The 25,005-nt window shown below is 38.9% G+C and overlaps 1 protein-coding gene across 1 annotated transcript in view; it reads right to left on the bottom strand.

Annotated features, from left to right (window-relative positions):
* CE4H1orf53 (chromosome E4 C1orf53 homolog) overlaps nucleotides 1-25,005 on the bottom strand; it is a 107,548-nt gene continuing 82,543 nt past the window's right edge. The window contains exons 3-5 of the mRNA XM_086694710.1: nucleotides 5,237-5,670; nucleotides 1,980-2,081; nucleotides 1-235 (exon numbers count right to left, since the gene is read on the bottom strand). Coding sequence (XP_086550836.1) covers nucleotides 164-235; nucleotides 1,980-2,081; nucleotides 5,237-5,670 — 608 coding nt within the window. The 3' untranslated portion in view covers nucleotides 1-163. The remainder of the gene's footprint in view (nucleotides 236-1,979; nucleotides 2,082-5,236; nucleotides 5,671-25,005) is intronic.

A 25,005-nucleotide genomic window follows, 5' to 3' on the forward strand; every position in this document is an offset into this window, starting at 1 on the left:
TTTGCTAGCTTTTTCATTTTATTGATGTTCTTTTAATATCTGTATTTATGATTAAACTAGTGCTCAAAGACTAACAGCACAGATAGCAATTCCGGATTAGAGTTTTTTTTTTTTTTTTCTAAATACAGGCTCAATAAGATGGAGAACAGAGAAGAAATTGTTGTCAAACATAAAAATATGAATTGAATTTCTTCCTTTTCAATGGATCCTTAACATTGACTTGACCATATGGACACTGCAGAAGAAATAAAACAAACTATTATTGAATTATTTAACAAGCTTCTTGAAAAAGTGTAACACTTCTCATAGTGAAAAAAAGAGGCTGCTAATAATGTTATATAGATCATTTGATCTATTGGGTCCTGCTGACTAAGAGGAGAATAATGGCAACCTCTGGCAAATGGTCCTAATTAGGGTCCAAGAATCACTTCCTAAAGGCATCCTTCCAACTTTAAGAATTTTACTGTCAAAAACTCACTCTTAGAAAATTCTCAGGTCCTCAATTTATGCAAGGCTCTTATGCATTTGATTAGAAACAGCTAATGGCACAGGTAGAAACACACATAAATGGGAAGGCTTAATTTTTCATTACTGGCTATAGTTAATACATGCATTTAATGTTTATTCCTTCATTGTAAAGTTGGACAGTTAAAGGAAATAATACCTCCTTACCCCCAAACATACAGTCAAAATGGTCTGTAAATAGAGGTTGTTATCTGTTTATAATCTTAATGCTATAACTATTTACCTTACTAATATGCTTTTTAAAATTTTTTTTTAATTTTTTTTAATATTTATTTATTTTTGAGACACAGAGTGAGACAGAATACAAGCAGGGGAGGGGCAGAGAAAGAAGGAGACACAGAATCTGAAGCAGGCTCCAGGCTCCAAGCAAGCATTCAGTACAGAGCCTGATGTGGGGCTCAAACCTATGAACTGTGAGATCATGACCTGAGCCGAAGTCAGTCACTTAACCGACTGAGCCACCCAGGCGCCCCTTAAAATTTTTAAAAAATATTTCTTTGAAAGAGAGAGACAGAGACAGAGACAGAGAGAGTGACAGTGGGAGAGGAGGCAGAGAGAAAGGGAGACACAGAATCCGAAGCAGACTCCAGGCTCTGAGCTGTCAGCACAGTGCCCCAAGCAGGGCTCGAACTCACAAACTGTGAGATCATGGGCTCGAACTCACAAACTGTGAGATCATGACCTGAGCAGAAGTTGGACGCTTAACTGACTGAGCCACCCAGGTGCCCCAATTACTAATATGCTTTTTAAAAGTTATGGTGACACACACAATCCCATTTATTTTTTTGCTCAACATAGGGAAGGATTAGTTAGTTCACCTTAATCAGTGAGCACAGAGATATATTCACTGAAATATACGTCTTAGGAGATACACAACACTAAGTTTGGGAGAGCTATCTTCATGGTTATGAAAATAGAGTAGAAAACAGCCACAGAAAGAATGGGAGAGGGAGAGAAGGAAATGAAGAAGAATAAAAGAAAGAAAGGGAAGGAGGGAAGGAAGAAAGGAAACCACCCTCATTGAAAGGAAACCCACTTCACAATGCTGATCAGATTTCTATTTATTCAGCTAATAATGAAGACAAAAATGTTGTCTGGGATCTAGTTTGTAATATTCTGGATTTCTTTTCCTGCCCTCCTTGCCCTTGCCTAGTGAATATGACTTATTTGAAACCTCATGAAAAGTTTCCTTGTAATAACGAACTCCCATGAATCTCAAATCACAGCATCTCAAGGAACTGATGCTCACAATGAAAAGTTACAAAATTCCATTAACTTTAAAGGTCCTATGTCGGTCCTAAGGATTTCGTTGTCCTTGGCTAAAGCTGCTTGTGAAAAGTGCCTTCCAGGTCTATTAGGCTTTTTTCACTTGATTTGTTTTTCAAATACTAGGTATTTACGAAGTTACAGAAGCACCGAAAACTGCTGGTGTAATGCGAGAATTTGCTACTCACGTGTCTGCAAGCAGACCCGCAGCATTTGCCTCTCTGCAAGTGGGCAAGCCGTGTAAGCACCAGATAGCCAGTGGCTGGATCCGTGTAGTTTAGCTGGCCAGCCTGAAGAATAATGCAATGAAACAATTCATTAATCTCAATATTCACCATATCTCCTCACCATAATTTCTACTCATAAAATACTGCAAGATTTTCTTTAAACAATATTAAACTTCTTCCCAGCAATTCTGGTGGCACTTGCAATTAAAGACTGAATGCATTCCAACATTACATACAATCCAACTTTATGTGACATAAGGAGAAAATATACAGTTTGAGAAAAATGAGAAGTTGATGGAAAAACAAGAACTCCTCTATACCCAATAACTATGTAGCCACTGCTCAGGTATTTTTCATTCAGTTTCTAGGTAACAAGTTTAATAACAGGTGATTTAGATGACTTTAAGAGCTTAAGAGGCTGAAAATGAACTTTCACTCAGAAGTTGCAGTTACAATTTTAGTACTTAAAATATGTGGATAATGATTTAAACTTACAGAAGAGGTGCTAATCAAAACCAACAGTCCTTACAGAAAAGTATTACCTTGCTATTATTGGACACTTTACCTTCATGATGTGTTACTCCATTGCACATTTTATACTATTTTCTGTTTTTGGAGTGTTGTTAGTTCTGTTTTTAAGTGAAAAAGGTATTGTTTTAACATATTAACACGCACTGCTTTCACAAGGTTGATCAAAAGCAACTTTTACTACACCACTTCAGACGTCAAGGAAGCATACTCTACTGACATTCGAACTCAGTTTTTAAAAAGTTTCCCAAGTACATGGTATGAAGGCAAAGGACATAATGTGGCCTATCCTGTGAATTTGAGCCATGGAGATGATATTATTTATCCTTGAGATTTTGTAGAGGACCCTTCTCTTGGGCTGTTTATAATAACCCATTGAACCACAAAGTAACACTGCATCATTCATGTATAGAACCTTTTCATTAAACTATGCATGACACCTGAATGTCTTCTAACATACTTTTGTATGTGCCACAAGTTACTTCTTCTGAGTGTCTTCCTTAATGACTAAATAGTTAATCTGGCTGAGAATTTAACCAACTGTGCTTCAAAGATAAGGCATAGAGCAAAAAGACATAGGGTTCAAGTCTAAGTCTACTCTAAGGCATTCCAGCAAAGCCAGACCAGGACCAAAGAAACAAGCAAGCAAGTCTCAAGGCCAGTCTACAGGGCCTCTCAAATCTCTTGGGACCACAGAGGCAGATAACACGAAACCAGGAGCAGTAAACTACTTTAGAACGATCAACTGTCAAGACCTCACTTCTTTATGAAACCTGGGTTTGAAGACTTGGAAGAAAAGCCAAAAAACACCAAGAACTCTGTCAGCAGCCTTCTTTCCACTTCTCATAGTTTCTGGGAGTCTTCTGAGGGCAATCACCTAGCAACCCAGAAGCCTACCAGATTGCTCCTGCATTTGCGCCCACTCTCCTGATTTCCCTATTGATTGAGGAACTGTGAGCTTATTGGCTGCCCCCACAAACTTGATTTGTCCTCAGTAGATAAGCCTCAGGTAATGGTGGCAACAAGGATATGACAAGAATGCTGACAGTTTACAAGATGTTCCGTGATACAGATCAGCACAGGGAGAAAGAGACCCATCCGCCTTGAGGTGTGGGAAAAGGACCATGGTGGGGGGGGGGGGGGGGTAGGGCTCTGATTTGTTGAAAAAGAAAAACAAACCTGTTATTGTATTTACTTCTGGTCTCCTTGACATTCATTTCACTTGTGCTCCTGACACTGATGAAACAAATGTGGATTTCCTAAGTGGGAAGAATTTTTCCTTTCCCAGGCTGACTGAACCTGTCTTTACATGCCCCTGCTGTTTGTGCTAAAAAAGATGAAACTTTTGCTTATATTTACCATATTTATATGGTGATGTATGGCAACAAATTACATATGTTATTTTCAATACAGTATAAACAAGAACACTCAAAAGCTGTCTGTCATTTCCTGATGAATCTTTATGCAGAAGTTTCAACACCTGGGGGCGCCTGGGTGGCGCAGTCGGTTAAGCGTCCGACTTCAGCCAGGTCACGATCTCGCGGTCCGGGAGTTCGAGCCCCGCGTCAGGCTCTGGGCTGATGACTCAGAGCCTGGAGCCTGTTTCCGATTCTGTGTCTCCCTCTCTCTCTGCCCCTCCCCCGTTCATGCTCTGTCTCTCTCTATCCCCAAAATAAATAAACGTTGAAAAAAAAATATTTAAAAAAAAAAAAAAAAAAAAAAAGAAGTTTCAACACCTGAATGAGCCAAACAGTGGATTCCCAGGGCCTACTGTCAGCAGGGGGAGAAAAGTCAATTTTAGAAAATCTCCAAGGTTTTCTTCTCTACTTCTTTGGTACAAGCAACACCAGATATTAAGGACTGGTCACACACAGTGTGTGTGACCTACTTAATAGGTTACTTTTACATCGCGTTTGTATCTTCATGATAGAGTGCATGTGCTCTCTCAAGATAATAAAAACATAAATATGTTCCCTTTACACTTATGTGGTCTGAGGTGTTAGAAACCGTGGGCGGAAATGGTAAATTGTGATATTGGTACTAATAAGGGATTGTCAAATCCCCAAACAGAGAAAAACATAGCTCAAGATTGTCTAGGAAGAATGTAAACGCCTGATTATAAACGCCTGATTATAGTTTCTCTTACAATTGTGCTGTTAGGGTGCAGAGAAAAGACGAAAGGAGAGCAAAAATTAAATTAAAAATAAGTTTGGTTCACTTATGCATTACTAATATCATTGGATAGCGAAGTGTTTAACTGATGATGCAGATAAACACACAACCTATTTTTTCCTCTGACTTCTCAGCTCCTCTACCTCTTGCATCAATTCCTAACAACCCGCCCCCAACACACACAAGCGCGCGCCGGCGAGCGCGCGCACAGAAGCATGATGGGTTCCAAAATGCGACCAGTTTAGCTCGGACGCTGGTCAGAAAGGACCCACACTTAGCACAGATATACATTAACTCTGCTCGGAATAGCAAACTGCACAGTTTTCCAGCGAAAAGGTCGGAGCAGGAAGCGCGCGTACTCGTCAGACGCCAGAGGCTGGACTGCGCGGGCTTCCAGGAACCTCTCCCTCTGCTCAGGGCGCGCAGGCGCACCGATCCCGGGCTCCCGCTGGGCCTGGGTGCGGCGGGGTGGGGTGGGGTGGGGCGGGGCGGGGCGGGGCGGGCAGGAGGGGCCTCACCGCGCACGCGGCGGCGTGCAGGTCTGCGATCCGCCTCTCGGCCGCCGTTAACTCTTCACTCTCCCGACTGCTCGCCGCTCCCTCTAGTCCGCCTTGCGAGCAGCGCCCGGAGCGTCCGCGGTCTTCTTTAGAAGCGGAGCAGAGGGTTAAGCAGAGGTGCCGTCGGAACCCTCCCCCGACCCAGAGAAGTTTGGGAGGCAGAGCTGCTTGCGGTTGCATCCTGAGCGCGGCGCGTGCCCACGCCGGGATCTGTCTGGCCGCCATGGCCGCCGTCGGCCCGGAAAGGCGGGGCGCCCCGCGCTGGGGCCCGGCGGGACGGCCACGCGGGTCCGGGCTGCGCGCTGGGAGGTCGGCCTCGGGCTTCGGGCCTCGGGCCTTGGACCTCGGACCCGCGCCGCGAGGACCCAGCTTTCGGCCTCCGCTGCTGGATCCTGCTGCGGAAATAAAAATGGACTTTTTAGGCGGCCGATGAAGTTCCAGCACGATGTGGGGACGGGGAAGAATGGGCCATTTCTAATCTTGGGGCCTAAATTCTAAGCGGACATTTTTTTCTCACGTCACATTAGACTTGAGATCATTCGGCATAATCGCCACACCTGTTAAGATGCAAGAAAGGGATCAAAATACCCGAGGTTTGTTTATGACCAGCTAGGGTCTGTTCAGAAAAGGCTGGGCATTTACAGGTAATATGCACTAGGAATAAAGCTGGCCTCGCTTAAAAAGAGGACCAAAAGTGCAATCGCACACTGAATAAGAAAAGGCAGTATTTTCATGTTGTTAAATACTTGCAAAATCCAGACAAAATTCTATCCTTTCTGAAACGTAAAAGTTATCGAGATACCCCCACAAAATTGAATTTTGAGAACATCAGCACAAGCCCAGGAGGCAATTTCAGGTGTTAGAATTAAATTAACACCACTCCTACCCCTCTCCCTCCACCCCCACCCCCTACCCCCTCAGCCTGCGTTTCTGCAAAGGAGGGTTGAAGAGTAGCCATTTTGTAAGTGTTCTTCAGTTTTCAAGAATTGAGGGCAGGAATCTATCCCCGAGGGCAAGAGTAGATCGTTGAGTTGCACAGAAGTTTGACCAAGCCACCATAGGCCATCACTACTCTTTTTTTTTTTTTTTTGTATCTGCATTTACCATGTCTGGAATTTACTTAGTAGGTGCTGATTGAACCGACCCTATTGGCCCATTAAAAATTTCATAGCGAATTAGTATTTTTGGCAACTCTGTTTCCTTTGTGTTGGAATCATCAATTAGTTATTAGTTTAAAACCAGGAAGGCTAAAGAGGGACCTAAAGAAAAAAGCAGTGCAAAGGTGGGACGAAACTTGAGAAGGGACTCCATCCACCACAAGTCAGGTGTGTTTGTGTGCTTTTTCCCTAACCAAATTCTGGAATAAGGAAATAAGTCTAGAAGTTCAGATTGATTGCGTCCTGAGCGCATTCCCAGGTTGTTTTTTTTAAATTGAGGATAAGGACCTATTAATAATTGGTCATGGCATTAATTCAAAGGGTGGGAACAACATTTTGCAGAGATGAAATAGTCTAGACCATGTTCAAATAGAAAATACATACTCTTACAACAGGGTTAAGTATTTTTACATGAAGCTTTTGTTCTGGTGGATGGGGGGGCGGGAAATCTTTGTGTTAATAAAATAGTTCTGTATTCTGATCATGATGGTCACACAAGTCTACACATGTGATAAGATATAGAACTCTATACACCTTGTTCCCATATAACATTCTTCGTTTTGGTATTGTACTATAAGTATGTAAGATGTAACCATTGGGGAAACCTGGGTAAAGGGAATCTATCTATCTTTGCAACTTCTTGTGAAACCGTAATTATTTCCAAATCTAAGAACAATAGTTTTTTTAAAAAAGATGTAAAAATGGTTTCCAAATTACTTGTTAAGGTAGATCACTGAGTTAGCCAGAACCTTTCTACATCTTCTCCATTCCCAGGTTTAAAAATCAGCCTTTTTGGTTAAGGCCCTTTGGGCGTTTAGGCTGAGAAAGCTGTTTTGTACTACTAACATGTTACTTGGGTGTGCATTCTTACAGATATTTATTTTTTAAATATAATAACAGCTAGGAATCTGTGTGATTAAGAGTTTAATAAAGTATATTATTACAAATAATTTCCAAACATTTGATAATTATCATTTAGACATTGAATAGATTATCTGCCTCCTTCAATTTTCATTTGATTTTCATACTTTAGAGTCAGTGTCATTTCACATCCAGTAAATTTCATTCATTGTGTCTCTTGTTTTAAAAAGCCTCCTCAGGGCTTGACCCTTACCTTATTCTAGCGTGTCTTCATTTCTTTTTCAATTCTCCACACTCACAGTGGACAAAACTGTATGAACGTGGGGGCACAGCGTCCTACCTTAGAATGGTAAAGTAAGTCCTCACTTTATTTGCAAAGCATTTACATCCAGATATGCTTTAGGAAGAGTTATTTTGTGTCACATATCTGCATGTAACATGAGATTGGATATATTTATACGTCTTCCCATCATTTGAGATGCTTATGTTGATAATGAACATGATGGTTATTTTGGAGAGGAGGAGAGGAGTTCAAAGAAATGCATTCCCCTAGGTTTCATCTATATTAATTTTTAAATAGATATGGTAGGCGTCTCTAGGTTTCAAGATACAGATCACATAACTTAATCTGGTTACAATAAATGGAATTTGCTCATTTAACTATAAAGCATGACCTGATTCAGGGTTCAACAATATTATCAGGGCTCAGTCTTTCCATCTTCAGCTATGCCTCTTCACTGTTAATTCCCTTTTGAGTCAGGTTCTTTTCTCATTGGTGAAAGATGGCTGCAAACGGCTCCCAGGGCTTCATCCTTTCTCACCCATGTCCATTTAAAATGAGAATCTTGTTATGAAGCTTCTAGACAAGAAGAAGCCTTTTTGCCCCCCAAAGTCCTAACAGTATCTCTCTTCACCGTGTGTCCATTCCTGGACCAATCTTTACAAGTACATGTTATCCATCAGCCAACCAGGCCCTATCTCTGCAACCGCCTATGTGCAACCCCATCTAAACCCCTGGCTGCGAAGGGCCTGTATTGATGCTGGGGGCACAGTTAACAAGTGTCCACTATAGTGTGTCTTGCAAAGGCAAAATAAATTCTACCAACCCACCCAGTTCTTTTAGGATTTCGTATTTAATTGTCATTTAAAACATTCTGTCACGGTTCCTCTGGTTCTCCTCTAGATGTCCTTCTTTTGATCTCCCACAATTATCTACCTCATTTTAACTTTCTATATGATTCTTTTTTGCATTGTTTTCCCAACAGATCATAAACAAGACAGTAATGTGTCATGTTCATCTTTGTTTCTCCACAGCCCATCTTACAGTACTATGACACTTAGTGAATAATAAATAATGAATTTTTGGATGGATAAATAAGTCAGTGGTTCTTCATTCTCAAATACATATTCCTAACTACTGGGCAAAATTTCCATATGAAATTTTAAAATTAACATTCTATACATTTGCAGATTTGGAAATATTTACATTATTGGTTGCAAATAAATACTTTTAAAAACTAGATGGTAACGATACTAACTGAAATCTTATTAAATTGTATTTATTAAAGAAGATAGGGTCACTTTACTGACAAACAGGACACATGCATACATTATCAAATTATCTAAGCCCCTGAAATGCTGTCTCTAAATGATTTTAAATGCTATCTTTTAATAAACTGCCCTATTAGTATTTAATAAATTGCCCTATTAATAAATTGCCCTATATGTATTGCCCTATTAGTGCACAAATTAGTGCTGGAGTCACAGAGCTACCCACAGATTTCTTGTCCATATACTGCCTGTTTTGCACAGTTCTTTTTGGACACTGATTTATGTATTTGATGTTTTTCAAACAGCTGAATGGTGTGTTATGACATGTCATGTTCCATGTATAGTGCATTTTCACTATCAATTCTTATGATTGAGAGCAAATGTTACATGCCCCTAAGGTTGCCTATAGGGAATCTTTGTTTCATTTAATGGGACATCCAATAGCACACTTTGTTTCACAGAGCTGGTCTTAGAAAATTCTTTGGGGAATTATAAACACTTTTGTTTGCAAGCCCAGCGAATCTCTGCTGACTCCACCACGGATACTCCCCCACCAATGCTGCATGCCCAGAGCACTACTGCACTTGGCTCTTATGTTCCTATTTTGTTTTTGTTTTCTTCGATGAGCTGTAGAAGGGCTACACAATATGAAGTAATCTAGCCATTTACCTCTTCTTTCATCCTCTCTGTCATTCTTTAATGAATAGTAGTCTACCCCAATTGCCAACTTAGTGTCAAGGATAACTTGATGGTTAAATCCAGTGTATGTAGACAGTACTTACCTGACTAAAACTGCATGCTGCTTTCACAGCAGTCCATCATCTCCCCTTCTTCAGTAGTCTTCAGCCCTTCTCACTACGAAATACTTCCCTGAGGGGGGCACCTGGGTGGCTCAGTTGGTGGAGCATCTGACTCTTGGTTTTGGCTCAGGTCATCGTGATCTCACGATTCATGAGACTGAGCCCCATGTCGGGCTCCGTGTTGAGAGCATGGAGCCTGCTTGGGATTCTCTCTCTCTCCCTCTCCCTGACCCTCCCCCACTCATTTCACACACTCTCTCTCAAAATAAATAAATAAACATTAAAAAAACCCCACTTCCCTGAGTTTATCCATGCTTATGTTTTTAATCTATTACATATTTGCTAACATTCCAATCTCTGCTTCAGAATCAATGCTTATGAGAGTGACACACCTATCTATCCATCCACCTGCTGGACACCAGCACTTAGAAAATACCCCAAACTCATCATATTTGAGATGAACTTAATCATCATTCCCTTTGAAATCATCCCTGTTTATTGTCTTTTTTTTTTCCCAAATGTTTATTTACTTTGAGAGGGAGAGAGAGAGAGAGAGAGAGCACATGAGTGGGGGAAGGGCAGAGAGAGAGAATCCCAAGCAGGCCCAGCGCTATCAATGCAGAGCCCAACATGGGGCTAGATCTCAGGAACCATGAGATCATGGTGTGAGCCAAAATCAAAAGTTGGATGCTTAACTGACTGAGCCACCCAGGCACCCCTGTTGTCTATTTTATTTTTATTTTTATTTTTAAAAAAAAATTTTTTTTTTTCAACATTTATTTATTTTTGGGACAGAGAGAGACAGAGCATGAACGGGGGAGGGGCAGAGAGAGAGGGAGACACAGAATCGGAAACAGGCTCCAGGCTCTGAGCCATCAGCCCAGAGCCTGACGCGGGGCTCGAACTCCCGGACCGTGAGATCGTGACCTGGCTGAAGTCGGACGCTTAACCGACTGCGCCACCCAGGCGCCCCAGCCCTGTTGTCTATTTTAAAGGCACAGCCATCCAACAATTCATCTAATTCAGACATCTTGGAGTGATCCTTAACTCTTTCCACATCTTCCCATCCAATCACCCCACAACCTACCAGTTTCAGGTTTGCTTATCTGCGTCTCAAACCGGTCCTCCTTTGCCTCAATCATTGTTCTAGTTCAGGTCATTATCATTTCTTTCCCCATGACTACAGCTAGAGCAGAATGGTTCATTGATGTAAATAATAAATAATGAGGGCATAGTCTGTATCAGGGCCTTCTACTGAATGCTGGAGACTTATTGTTCATATGTTGTGTGTGCTATTTATTCTGATAAAAAAAAAATGACCCTTATCTTTTTGGAGTGGTGAAGTTACACCTGTCCTTAAAGCCTCAGCCCATATGTTGTCCCCTCCAGCAAACTTTCCCTGACCATTCACTCTTCTGTTACCCCAGCTCCTCTGCAGGCTGGGCTGGGCACACCACCTCAATGCTCCCAGTGTATCCAAACCCTACACTGTACTTTCTTGTTGTGTAGTTTTATGTTTATGAGGGCTTTTTAATTGGCAGATTGTGAGACCTTTAAGGGTAAAAACTGTCTTATCTTTGTAATTATCTAGTAGCACAAGTACATAGGAAAGGCTAAAAAAGAAATGCTTGTTGAAATGTGTGGATGAATGAACAATGGGAGCAAAACCCCACATCTGAGTCACACAGCAAAGAAATGATACAAATGCCTTCCCACTCATATTCACGGTTAAGAATCAGTATTGGGTTTTATCAACATATCAGTTGTTCTCAGGATATTGTTCTGAGAGACACAGTATACCAAGATCACAAGGTAACTATGATTTTATTTGGCAATCTACTTATTAAGTTCCCCCCAAACGGTCATTGAATTAATGGTAAGTGCAGTGTATGGGCTGCATTTCAAATGAAGTAAAGTTTATGTTGACCGTGAAGTCCAGCCTTGTTAACCCTGAACAATCATTCCAATTATAAACTACATGCACACAATCACTGTCACATAAAATATCAAGACTAATTACTTCTAGCCCTTTTGTTATGCAAGTATTAAAAATGAAACCTACTCTTAGGTATATTCAATATTAACAACGCAATCCCCACCAAGAATATTACTTTAAAAATCCAGCAAGAATTTAGTTCCATTTTTTACCTTATCACACACAAAAAATGGGTTAGTATCCTGCTTTTAAAATGATATGGGCAGCCACTGTTGTATAGGATTTCCCACACACCAACACAGTTGTAAAGAGATCTTGGTTAAGGCCATAAATACAACATACAAATCAGAGCATTGTTCTCTGCACTCTTGTTGCTGCCTGAGGGAGCAAAGCATGTCCACTGTTCCATGACTGGAATGAAAGGCACACTGAGTTTCAGGTCAAATATCCATGACATTGACGTGTATGACTAGTCTACTGAGTATGATACATGTTAATATCTTCCCAGTGGTGGTGTGAGTGATATGCCTCAGTGATCAACACAGCACGCACGACCCCTTTAGTCTCTCTACAGGTGTAAAATTGATGCATCGTTGAAATCGTGTGGAATGTGAATCTTTCACGTGCAGTTAAACTGTAATATTGCTGTGTGAATTGTCATATTTGTATAATTCTGTAAGGATGGCATCAACACCAGTTGCTCTATCTGATGATATTTTTTGATGGCACATTCCGGATGGCATTGTTGTGAGCTAAACCTGTTTGTACCACATCATGGGACCAGTAATAAAACAAAAATCAAAGCATCATGGCTGACTGAGCACAGTGACAGTGCTCTGGCCATACTGTGATTTTTTTTTTTGAAATGGTGGTACGTTTGGAACACAATTGGGTAATTCATCCGCCAGTCTAAATTCCATGATAGTAGTAACATATATATTCTGCCTGCCATTTTATTCTGCTAAGAACAACAGAATAAAACCTACTCTTATGTCTAATTCTGACCCATAATTCTGCGGATGAATAATCCTTGAATGGTAGCATGTGGAAATAGTGTTGTCTTTGAAGTCCTTGAGTTGAATCTTTATCTGTCTGCTTCCTAGTCCGGTGACATTGAGATTATTTGACTTCTCCAAGCCTGGGTTTCCTCCTCTGTAGAATGTGAAAATTATCTCAGAGCTGAATTACCGTAAACACTAAACGAGATAGTGTATATAGAACATCTGACATGGTGTCAGGCTCACGAGTTCACTATTGCTACCATTGAGCCAGGAAACTACTTCTGTGTTTTCAGTCTTTCTGTATGTTAGCTCCTAGGTGCTCAGTAGTTCCGTTGCTATTTTACTATCCATCCTTTATGGCATGAGATTTAGCTTCCTTGAGCAATTAATTACTTTTTACTCATAAATGATAAAAACTTGCTAGATGTTTGCATAACTAAACAGTTTTCAATTACTTAAAAGAAAAATCTACACCACACTAAAAATCTTCTGTACAGAAAAGGAAACAACAAAATGAAAAGGCAATCTACCGAATGGGAGAAAATATTTGCAAACCATATACTGATAAGGCATTAGTATCCAAAATATGTAAGAAACTCATATGACTCAATAGTAAAAAACCCAAAGACCCCATTATGAAATGGCAAAGGACCTAAACAGACATTTTTACAAATAAGACATAAAAATGGCCAACGGGTATATGAAAAGGTGCTCAACATCGCTAATCATCACAGAAATCACAATGAGATATTACCTCACACCTTTCAGGATGAATATTACCCAAAAAAACAAAACAGAAAAATAACAAGTGTTGGCGAGGGTGTGGAGGAAAGGGAACACTTGTACACTGTTAGTGGCAATGTAAATTGACACAGCCATTATAGAAAACAGTACTGAGGTTCCTCAAGTTCAATTAAAAATGGAACTAACATATGATCCACCAATCCCACTTCTTGGTATATATCCAAAGGAAATGAAATCACTATCGCGAAGATATGTCTGCGCTCCAATTTTCATTGCATGTTTATTTACCAAAGCCAAAATATGGAAATAACCATTATCAGTTATGTATGTGTTAGTCTGGTTGCCTCTTTTTAAAAACAACAGCATTACAGAGATATTGAGGTATAACTGGTATACAATAAACTACACATATTTAATGGGCACAGTTTGATAAGATATGCCCATTAAATCATCACAACAATCAAGATCATGAACATATTTATCATCTCATATTTTTCTTATGCCCTTTCGTAATCCCTTCCTCCCAACCCTCCTTTTACCATATACTTGAAGAGCATGTGTATTCTGCTGTTAGGTGAAATGGTCTATAAATATCAATTAGGCCAAGCTTTTAGTCAAGTCTTCTATGTCCTTGATAATTGTCTACTTATTTATCAATTCTTAAGAGCATTTAAATATCTGACATTAAGTTTGGATTTGTCTATTCCTGCAATTTTGTCAGCTTTTGCTTTATGTGTCTTGAAGCTCTGTTATTAGATGCATAAATGTACAGGATTATTTCCTCTTGATGAATTGAGCCCATTATCATTATATTATGCCCTTCTTCATTTATGCTATTTTTCTTTGTTCTGAAATCTGTTTTGTCTGATACTAATATAACCATTCCAGCTTTCTTTTGATAAGTGTTGGTATGGTACATCTTTTCTTATCCTTTTACTTTTAACTTACTTTTTTTTTTAACTTAAAGTGTGTTTCTTATAGGCATCACATACTTGGGTCTTTTTTAAAATTCAATTTCACAGTCCCTGCCTTTTAATTGATATTTAGACCAGTAGTGGGCCAATGGTGGCTCTCCAAAATATATGTCCATGTTCTAATTCCTGGAATCTCTAATACCTTTTTGAGAGACAAAAAAGGTATTTTTCAAATGTAATTAAGCCAAGGATTTTAAGATGAGGAGATCATCCTGGATTATCAGGGGTTTGGGGTTGGAGAAGAGTCTAAATCGAATGATAAATGTCTTTATAACAGACATTCAGAAGAAAAGACTACGTCAAGGTGGAGGCAGAGATTGTGGTGATGCAGGGATTGACGTGATGCAGCCATAAACTCAGGAACAGTGGGGCAGCCATGAGAGGACGGAAGAGGCAAGGACTGTATTTTCCCTTAGAGCCCCCAGAGGGAGTTCAGTCCTCCTGGATTTTGAACTTCTAGTCTTCCAAACTGAGAGAGAGCAAATTGTTGTTTTAAGCCTGATAAAATATTTTTGTGTCATTCAAGATCCAATAGTCCCATTTCTCCCTTCAAAAGTTTTGCATATATATACACAATGTGATCTCTCAATCTTTGTGACGCCTTGTTTGTAAAATTGACCTCAATAATTCTCCTCATCCACATATTCATATTTCCCTCACGTTGTGATTTTTGCATTAAGGGGTGGGTTAATCTTTCCCACTTGAATTGGAACTTGGTTATACTACTGGCCAATGTGACTTCAGCAAATGTGACACAAGCAGCTGCTTGAAAAGCACTTGTGCACTGAAGCTCCCCCTCTTTTAGTTGGAAGCATGAGATCATGATGCAAACAAGCCCATGCTAGGCTTTTGCAGAGGTCTTGAGAAGAAAAATCGGAGCACCCTTGCTGACATCCAGCATCAATTGGCAGACATGTGAGTAAGGCCATCTTAGACAATCCAGCCCCAGGCAATCTGTCACATGAAGAGGGCCTCATGAGTGATTTCTAGAGAGGAGAGAAGGACTGCTCATCTGGACCTGCCCAAATTGCTGCCCACAGAGTCATGACCAATTTAAATGGCTCTTGGTTTCAGACACTAAGTATTGAGGTAATTTGTATTACATCAATGGTTAACTGCAACACTCTCTTAAACTCCTTGTTCTAGTCAAAGGAGGCTAATTGCAATAACAGACAGTACCGAGATCTAAGTGGATTTTACACAGTGAAAGTTTATTTCTTACATAAAACCCACTGAGGATGTTTCTGGTCAGTCAGCTCTCCTCATCAGCCCTCCTTCAAGTAGCGATCCAGGAATTATGTTTTCCTTAATCACTTGGTGTGCTATTATCTAACATATCACCTCTCAGTTCACTGAAAGGACCATCTCAGCCTGGAAGTGACTTCATTCACTAGCCATATTGTCTTACCAAGATGTAAAGATGTAAAGTAGATAGGAAACGTATCCTGACTCTGTATTTGCCATCTCTGATTTATCCACATAGCCCTTTGTTATTCATACTTTCTTAGGACATGAACAAGTGTGTGTCCCTTCTTCCCTCACGGAACTGTAACCTTAAAAATAGAGTCCTACCTACTAGTTTCTCTTGAAGTACCCAATCTAAATCCTTGTATATGGTAGAGATGCCCTAGTAAAGATTTATAGTCTTATATAATTTTCAATGTACACTAAGAAACTCTATTTCATTCTCAGCAAAATTTAAGATAGTAAATATATAATTATCTCCATTTTTACAAGTAACAGAGCTGATGATCAAGATTTGTAAGTAATTTGTCCAAAGTTACTACTTAGGAAATGGCAGAGCTGGAACTGAAACCGAATAACCTGAACTCTAAGTCTTTATCACACTACCAGATACATTTATTTAAGTAAACTAAATCTTTGCCTTTTTTCCCCTAATTTATCCTATATCCAATTCAGTCACTGAATTCTGTTCATTCTCCTCTCATAACATATTTCTTTTCCTTTGAATTCTTATTGCAATTTTACCTGGTTTAGGTCATTGTCACTGTATGCCTAAGTTACTGCAAAAGCCTCCTAAATTGTACCTACTGCCTCTAGTCTCCTCCTTCTCTAATTAATTCTTAATGCTGTTGTCAAAATAACAGTACTCAACACACCATTTCAATAGTCATTTTCTGGTTCAAAAAGCCTCAATGTCACAACTCTACATGTAGGAAAAAATATGGACTCATTAGCTAGGCATTTATGGTACTCCCATACTTTGACCCCTGAAATACCTTTCTAGTCTTATGTCTTGTTACACTGTAGGTCACTCTGAACTAGTCAGACTAATCTACCCAATCTCCCCTAAATTATCCATGTTGTAGGCATGTTATTTTGTCTCCACATCAGTTATTTCTTCCCTATGCCCCCAATTTTTTTTCACTGTCCATTCCTCCCCCATGGGTCCCTGAGAATAATTCTGACTAGTCTAAGTCAATCTTGGAAATCCCATTCTTCCTGCAGTTATTGATTTACGCAAATTCCTGGCCAATGAGACATGGGGGAATTTCTGCAGAGAGGCTTCTGGGATTGGTTTTCTTACTCTTATAAGACAAAAAGCACTTTGGTTTCCAGGCATATGGCATGAAAGATATGCTTAAAAACACCCCTTACAAAAAGTTTAATTGCAAACATTTTTTAAAATGTATTTTTGTATTTAAATGTACAATGTATTGTACATATGTCTAATTGTACATATTGTACAATGTAACATGTATTTTGTATTTAAAATGTATTTTTGTATTTCAATACAGTTAAACCTGAAAAAGTAGGGGAAAAGTCCAGGCAGCAAAACCCCAAAACTGTACTTAACATTAAAGTGGTAATTCATCTCTAGCACTATTGTTGCCCTGGAGAACTTTGTTAGTCTGGGTAACTATAATGCTTGAGTTTTAGTGGATGAGTGAAGTCAGGAGATATGGCCTTGGCCTGTGCCAAATGAGTAGTTTCAGCCAAGATCCTGTTATACAGTTTAGGTATCTGAAAAGCTATACTCTTAGTCAGGGCCAGGACTGGGGTGAAATCAGTAAGGCACTTAATTCACCCTATTCACAGCCCTGCCCTTAGTGAATGGGTAGACTGTAAAACAAATCTACCTCCCAGGAGTTAGAGTAGGAAGGGAACTTGTCTGTCTCTGCCTGGACGCCCCTAAAAATTTGTAAAGAGAGGTCTGCCCACCCATGAGTTAGAGACGAAAAGTTTCATTTCCTACTGTATTAACCTGCTAGAGTTGCAATAACAAAATTCCCCAGACTAGATTGCTTAACCAGCAGAAATTTATTTTCTCACAGTCTGGAAGCTAGAAATCCAAGACTAAAATATCTTTAGGTGTGGTTTTTTCTGAGGCCTCTCTCCTTGGCTTGCAAATCACTGTTTTTTCCCTTTGTCTTCACATGGTCTTCCTTTGTGCATATGCATCCCTGGTGTCTCTTCCTTTTCTTATAAGGACACTAGTTCTATTGGATTAGGGCCTCACCATTACTACCTCACTTAAACCTAATACTTCTTTAAAGGCCCTAACTACAAATATAATCATATTGGGGGTTAGGATTCATCATATGAATTTGGGAGAAGTACACAATTCAGTTCATTATACCTACTTGGTTCATTAAAATCCAGGTCAAGATAAGAACAAGAATTTGTCCTGGGGTGCCTGGGTGCCTGGGTGGCTCAGTCAGTTAAGCAACAACTCTATTTTGGTCAGCTCATGATCTCATAGTTCATGAGTTCGAGCCCCTATTTGGGCTCTGTGTTGACAGCATGGAGCCTGCTTGGGATTCTCTCTCTCCCTCTCTCTCTGCTTGCACTCACACACTCACATTCTCTCTCTCTCAAAATAAATAAATAAACTTAAAAAAAAAGAATTTGTCCTAAGTTAGTAGAACCCCTGGCTGCCTGATAAAGCAAATGAGAGAATAAATTCTCTCTACAGAGATAAAACTTCAATCCTGGCCCCATAAGATTTCTACAGAGAAAGTCCTGCTGATAGGATTCCACAACACACAATTACAAAGGACATGAGGAATCAAGGTATCATGAACCAACAGCAAACATAAATAACAAACAGTATACTTTAACAACCAAAACCAATAATTAAATTATCAGTTATAGAATATGAAATAATGGTCTAAAATGTTTAGAGAAATAAACATTGGAATTGCAAACATGAGACGGAAACAACATAAAAGATTTTAAAAGCCAGATATATTGTAATGACAATGAATTGGAAATTCACAAATGAAAAACAGAATAATTAACGTTAAAAACTCAGTAGGGGGGGAAGGTGCGAGATGGCAGCATAGGAAGATCCTGAACTCATGTCCTCCCATGGACACACCAAACCTACAACTACAGAGGCACCTGTCTGGCTTGTTGGTAGAGCATACAACTTGTGACCATGGTGTTGTGAGTTCAAGCCCCACTTTAGGGGTAGAGATTACTTAAAAATAAAACCTTTAAAAATTAAAATAAAATCTTAACAAAAAAATCTACTGCTACATATTGATGATATCCCTCTGGGGAAAAAAATCTGAAAACAGAATGAACTGTTTTTCATAACAAAAGATAAAAGGACTACACTGACATGGGTGGGAGAGGCAGAGACATTGTCTCACACAAAACCACCCACGTGCACCAACACACAATTGAGAGACCTTATCAGACAGGTGTCCCTCCTGCAGGAGCAAGGGGTTGGTGCCCTACATTAGGCATCCTGGCCCCTGGGATCTGCACCAGAATGATGAGTTCTCAGAATGTCTGGCTTGGAGAACCAATGGTGCTGACATGGAGTGGGGGGGTCCCAAAGTGCTGTAAAAAAACTGAGATTCTCTTCTGGGATAGCTTTAGTATAGTCTCACCAGCTCTCAGACCCAGAGGAAAAATAGCAATTTGAAAAGTACTATGTGAGGGAGATTCATTTGCTGATCTGGGGGCATCGATGGGAGGGGTGTGGTACTGTAGAGATGTTCCCAGGAGACAGAGGAACTGGCAGATGCTATTGTACTTTCCCCATAATCTGCTAGCCCAGACAGACAAACTCGGGGGAAGCACCATCCCATTACCTTGCTGGGATGAGTGGGGAGTAGGGAGAAGTCTTGGTACCTGCTGAGACCACAGAGCACAAGAGATTGCAATGGTCTCCAGCTGCCTGGCTGTGTTGGAGAAGCATAAGCATTGTAAGCATTTTCCTGCTTCCTAGCTAAAATCTGTGAGTGTAGGCAGTTGAGACACTCTCCTGCCCCATGGCTGGGGCTGGTGAGCAGGAGTGGTAGCAACATTCTCCCTCTCACAGCCTAAAGCTGGTGTGCATGCTCTAGCAAGGCACTATCCCACTGACTTGCTAAAGCCAGTGGATGCAGGCAGTAAAGCCATTTTCCCACTGCTTATCTGAAGCCATTAAGTGTCCTCTGTTTCCTACACACTCCAGCTGCCTTGCTGAAGACAGTGGGCACATGTAATCCACACAGGGGATACCCCTTGATCACTTGGCCCCGGTGGCCAAAAGGGCTGGCATTCCAGAGCTTCATGGGGCTCCAAACACCAGAAAGAGCTTTTGCAGGCTGCCACTCCCAGGGCACAGCAAATACAGCAGACTGAAACACAACCCTAGTCTTTCTGTGGACAGAGCCTATTCACTTAGCCTGAAGCTTCAGCCTGAGGGACAGGCTTCAGTTTCCTACACATTAGGAGACTAATGAGGTGCTCCCAGGGAATGTAAGCAGGGAGACATCGTCCTTGTGTTCCCCCTTGACATTGCTACAGCTTGACAAGATTTCCCAGAAAGGAGCTTATACACTTGTCTGGAGCCCAAATTTTTGCAACTATCATCCAGGGGACACCTGCATATCTCCTGGTCTGGAGGCCAGCAGCAATTACAATTGCAGCTTGATAGTCCATATATATCTGCATACATTAAAAGCTGTTGCCTGAGTGTCTGGCTTCTAATCAGCCTGAAGTCGAATGCTAAATGAGACCCCTGCATCACTTATAGGTCTTGGTACAACCTCAACAATGGGGACATATCAATAATAAATCAGGCAGTTTAAACAATCACAAGGATTCCAGAAACAAACAGAGCTAGGGCAAGGTTAAATCAGAAGGGTCATCACCTACACAATACCACTCTTTCAAGACAGAGAGATAGCTGGTTTGCGTAATACATAGAAACAAATACAGAGAATCAAGCAAAATGAGGAAACAGAGAAAAACGTTCCAAATGAAAGAACAAGATAAAACTTTGGAAAAAAAACTTTGATGATATGGAGATAAGTAACCTATATGATAAAAAATTCAAAGTAGTGGTCATAAAGATGCTCACTGAACTCAAAAAAAAAAAAAAGAATGGATGAATTCAGTGAAAAATTTAAAAAAGAGAAATAAAACATAAGAAAGTACCAAACACAAGCAATAGAGCTAAAGAACACAATAACTGAACTAAAAAATACACTAGAGGGGTTCAATAGCAGACTGGATGAAACAGAAGAATGGATCAATGAACTGGAAGATAAATCAATAAAACTCACCCAGACACAGCAGCAAAAAGAAAAAGGAATTAAAAATAATAAAGATAACTTAAGGGACCTCTAGGACAGTATCAAGCATTACATTTGCATTACAGGGCTCCAAGAAAAGAAAAGAGAGAGAGAAGCAGAAATTATTTGAAGAAATAATGTCTAAAACATTTCCTAGTCTACCAAAGAAAACAGTTATTGAGGTTCAGGAATCCTGAAGACTTCCATATAAGATGAACCCAAAGAGAATCACACCAAGACACATAATAGTTAAACTGTCAAAAGTTAAAAAGTAAAGAGAGAATCTTAAAAGCAGCAGGAGAAAAACAAATTGTTACATGCAAGGGAAATACCATAAGGCTTTCAGCAGATTTCTCAGCAGAAACTTTATAACGCAGAAGAAAGTGGCATGACATACTCAAAGTAATGAAAGGAAAAAAAAAAAACACCTTCCAATCAAGGATCCTGTAGCTGACGAGATTATCATTCAGTTTTAAAGCAGAGATAAAGAGTTTTCCGGACAAGCAAAGGCTAAAGGAGTTTATCACTACTACTCTAACTTACAGTAAGAAATATTAGTGACTTCTTTAAGCAAAAATACCTGGCACTAATTAAAAACAAGAAAACATAAAAAGAAAGTTCTCAACTGGAAAAGGTAAATATATGGTGAAGGTAGTGGATTAAGTTACTAAAAAGGTTGAAAGACAAAAGGAATACTATTACCTATAACTACAATAATTAGTTAAGGGATACATAACATTTAAAAAAAAGTGATATCAAAACATGAAACATGATGTGAGGAGTGAAAATATAGGTTTTTAGAATGTATCCAAATTTAAGTTGCTGTCAAATAAAAATAGACTATTATACACACAGGTTGAGATATGTAAACTTCATGGTAACCATGAGCAAAATTTTAAAGTAAGCACACAAGAAGAAAATGAGAAAGGAATCTAAACATCACACACACACATCATCATCATCATCATCATCATCATCAACATCATCATCATCAAACCACAGGGGAAGAGAGAAAGAGAAGAAAAGGAACAGACAGAAACTATAAAAATAGCCAGAAAACTTTTAACAGAATGTCAACAACACATACCTATCAATAATTACTTAAAGTGCAAATGGACTGAATTCTTCAAGCAAAAGACTGTGGCTGAATGAATAAAAAAAGAAAGACACATATGTATACTGCCTATAAAAGACTCCCTTCAGAAGGACCCACACAGACTGAAAGTGAAGGGATGGAAACAGATATTCCATGCAGATGGAAACAAAAAGAAACCTGGTGTAGCTGTATTTATCAGAAAAAAAAATAAACTTTAAAACAAAGACTCATATTAGACAAAGAGGGGCACTACATAATGATAAAGGGGTCAATTCAGCAAGAAGATATAACATTTACTAATATATACGCACCCAACATAGGACGACAAAATATATAAAGCAAAAATTAGTAGACCCAAAGGAAGAAATTGATAGCAATAGATAACAGTAGGGAACTTTAACACCCCATATACATAACCCAGACAGAAAATCAATAAGGAAACATCAGCCTTTAATTATAAATTAGGCCAAATAGACTTAATAGATACATGTAGAACATTCCATCCAAAAGTAGTAGATTCTTTTAAAACACATTCTTTTAAAAGGCACATGGAATATTCTCCAGGATAAATCACATGCTAGGTCACCAAAAAAAAAAAAAAGTCTCAACAAATTTAAGAAGATTGAAATTATATCAGGCATCTTTTATAAATATAATGGTATGAAACTAGGAATCAATTACAAGAAAAAAACTGGAAAAACTACAAATACGTGATAAACAAAAATGCTACTGAACAACTATTGAGTCATAGAAGAAATCAAAGGGTAAATAAATAAACAAATATCTAGGGACACATGAAAACAGAAATACAACATACAAAAATCTATGGTAATCAGCAAAAGTGGCTCTAAGTGGGAAGTTCATCGCAATACAGGCCTATCTCAAAGAAACAAGAGAAATATCAAATAAACAATTTAACATTACCCCTACAGGAACTAGAAAAAGAAGCCCAAAGTTAGCAGAAGGAAAAAAATAATGAATATTAGAGCAGAAATAAATGAAACAGTGGAAAAGATCAATGAAACTAAGAGAAACAAACTGACAAGCCTTTAGCTGGACTCACAGGGGAAAAAAACCGGGGGTTCAAATTAAAAAATCAGAAATCAAAGAGAAGCTACAACTGATACCACATAAATACAAAAGATCATAAGAGACTACTATGAACAATCATACACCAACAAACTGAGCAAAAGAAATGGATAAATTCCTAGAAATTTACAATCTTCCAAGACTGAATTATGTAGAAATAGAAAATCTGAAAAGATCTATTCCCTGGTAAGAAGACTGAATCAGTATAAAAAATCTCCCAAAAACCAAAAGATGGATTCACAGGTGAATTCTGTTGAACATTCAAAGTAGATTTTATACTTATCCTTCTCAACTCTTCCAAAAAACCGGTAAGAGGGAAGGCTTCCCAACTTATTTTTACAAGGCCAGCACTATCCTGGTATCAAAACCAGACAAGGTCTCCACACAGGCAAATATCTGTGATGAACACGGAAACAAAAAATCCTCAAAAATATTAGCAAACCAAATTCAGCATTATATTCAAAGTTTGATACACCATGTTCAAGTGGGATTTACTCCTGTGATACAAAGATGGTTCAACATCTGCCAATCAATCAAAATGATAGACCACATTAGCAAAATGAAAGATAAAAACCATATTATCATCTCAATAAAGGTAGAAAAAGCATTTGACAAAATTCAACATCCACTTATGATAAAAAGTTTCAACAAAGTGGGTACAGAGGAAATGGACTTTAACATAATAAAAGCCCTATATGACAAACCCACAACTAATATTATATCCAACAGTGGAAAGCTGAAAGCTTTTCTTCCAAGATCAGGAACAATCGAGGATACCCAATATCCCCAGTTTTATTCAACATAGTATCGGAAGTTGTGGCCACAGTATTAGGCAAGAAAAAGAAATAAAAGGCATACAAATTGGAAAAGAAGAGGTAAAATGTCTTATATTCAGATGACATGATTTCTATATAAAGAAATCCCTGAAGATTCCACCAAAAAGTTGTTACAACTGATAAATGAATTCAATAAAGTTGCAGGATGCAAAGTTAATATACAAAAATCTGTGAGTTTCTACACTAATAGCAAACTATCAGAAAGGGAAATCAAGAAAACAGTTCCATTTACAATTGCATGAAAAAGAATAAAATGCCTAGGAATAAGTTTTACTAAGGAGGTGAAATACAGGTACACTAAAAACTATAAGACACTGATGAAAGAAATTGAAGAAGTTACAAATAAATGGAAAAATATTCCATGTTCATAGATTGGAAGAATTAATATTGTTAAAATATCCATACTAACCAAAGCAATTTCTAGATTCAATGCCATTCCTATCAAAATTCCAATGAAATTTTTCACAAAACTGAAATAAATTCTAAAATTTGGACAGAACCATAGAAGGCCTCCAATACCCAGACCAATCTTGAGAAAGAAAACAAAGGCAGAAGTACCATGCTCCCTGATTTCAAACTATGCTATAAAGCTATAATAATCAAAACACTATGGTAGTGGCATATAAAACAGACATGTAGATCAATGGAACAGATTAGAGAGCTCAGAAATAAACCCACAAGTATATGGTCAACTAATCCATGACAAAAAAGGCAAGAATAGACAATGAAGAAAGGACAGTCTCTTCAATAAATGGTGCTAGGAAAACTAGATAGCTATATGCAAAAGAATGACACTGGACCACTGTCTTACACCACATACAAATATTAACTCAAAATTGATTAAAGACATGATTGTAATACCTGTAACCATAAAACTCCTAGAAGAAAACATACACAATAAACTCCTTGACATTGGAGGCAAGGAAAATAAAACAAAAATAAAACAAATGTCACTACATCAAACTAAAAAGCTGCTGCACAGTGAAGGAGATCACCAACAAACAGAAATGCAACATACTGAATAGGAGAAGATATTTGAAAATCATATATCTAATAAGGGGTTAATATCCAAAACATACAAAGTACTTCTACAACTCAGTAACAAAAAAACCCCAAAGGATCCGAACAGACATTTTTCCAGAGAAGGCA

The sequence above is a fragment of the Puma concolor genome, chromosome E4 (assembly GCF_028749965.1).
Source record: "Puma concolor isolate L17-30 chromosome E4, mPumCon1.1.hap2, whole genome shotgun sequence".
Lineage (NCBI taxonomy): Eukaryota > Metazoa > Chordata > Mammalia > Carnivora > Felidae > Puma > Puma concolor.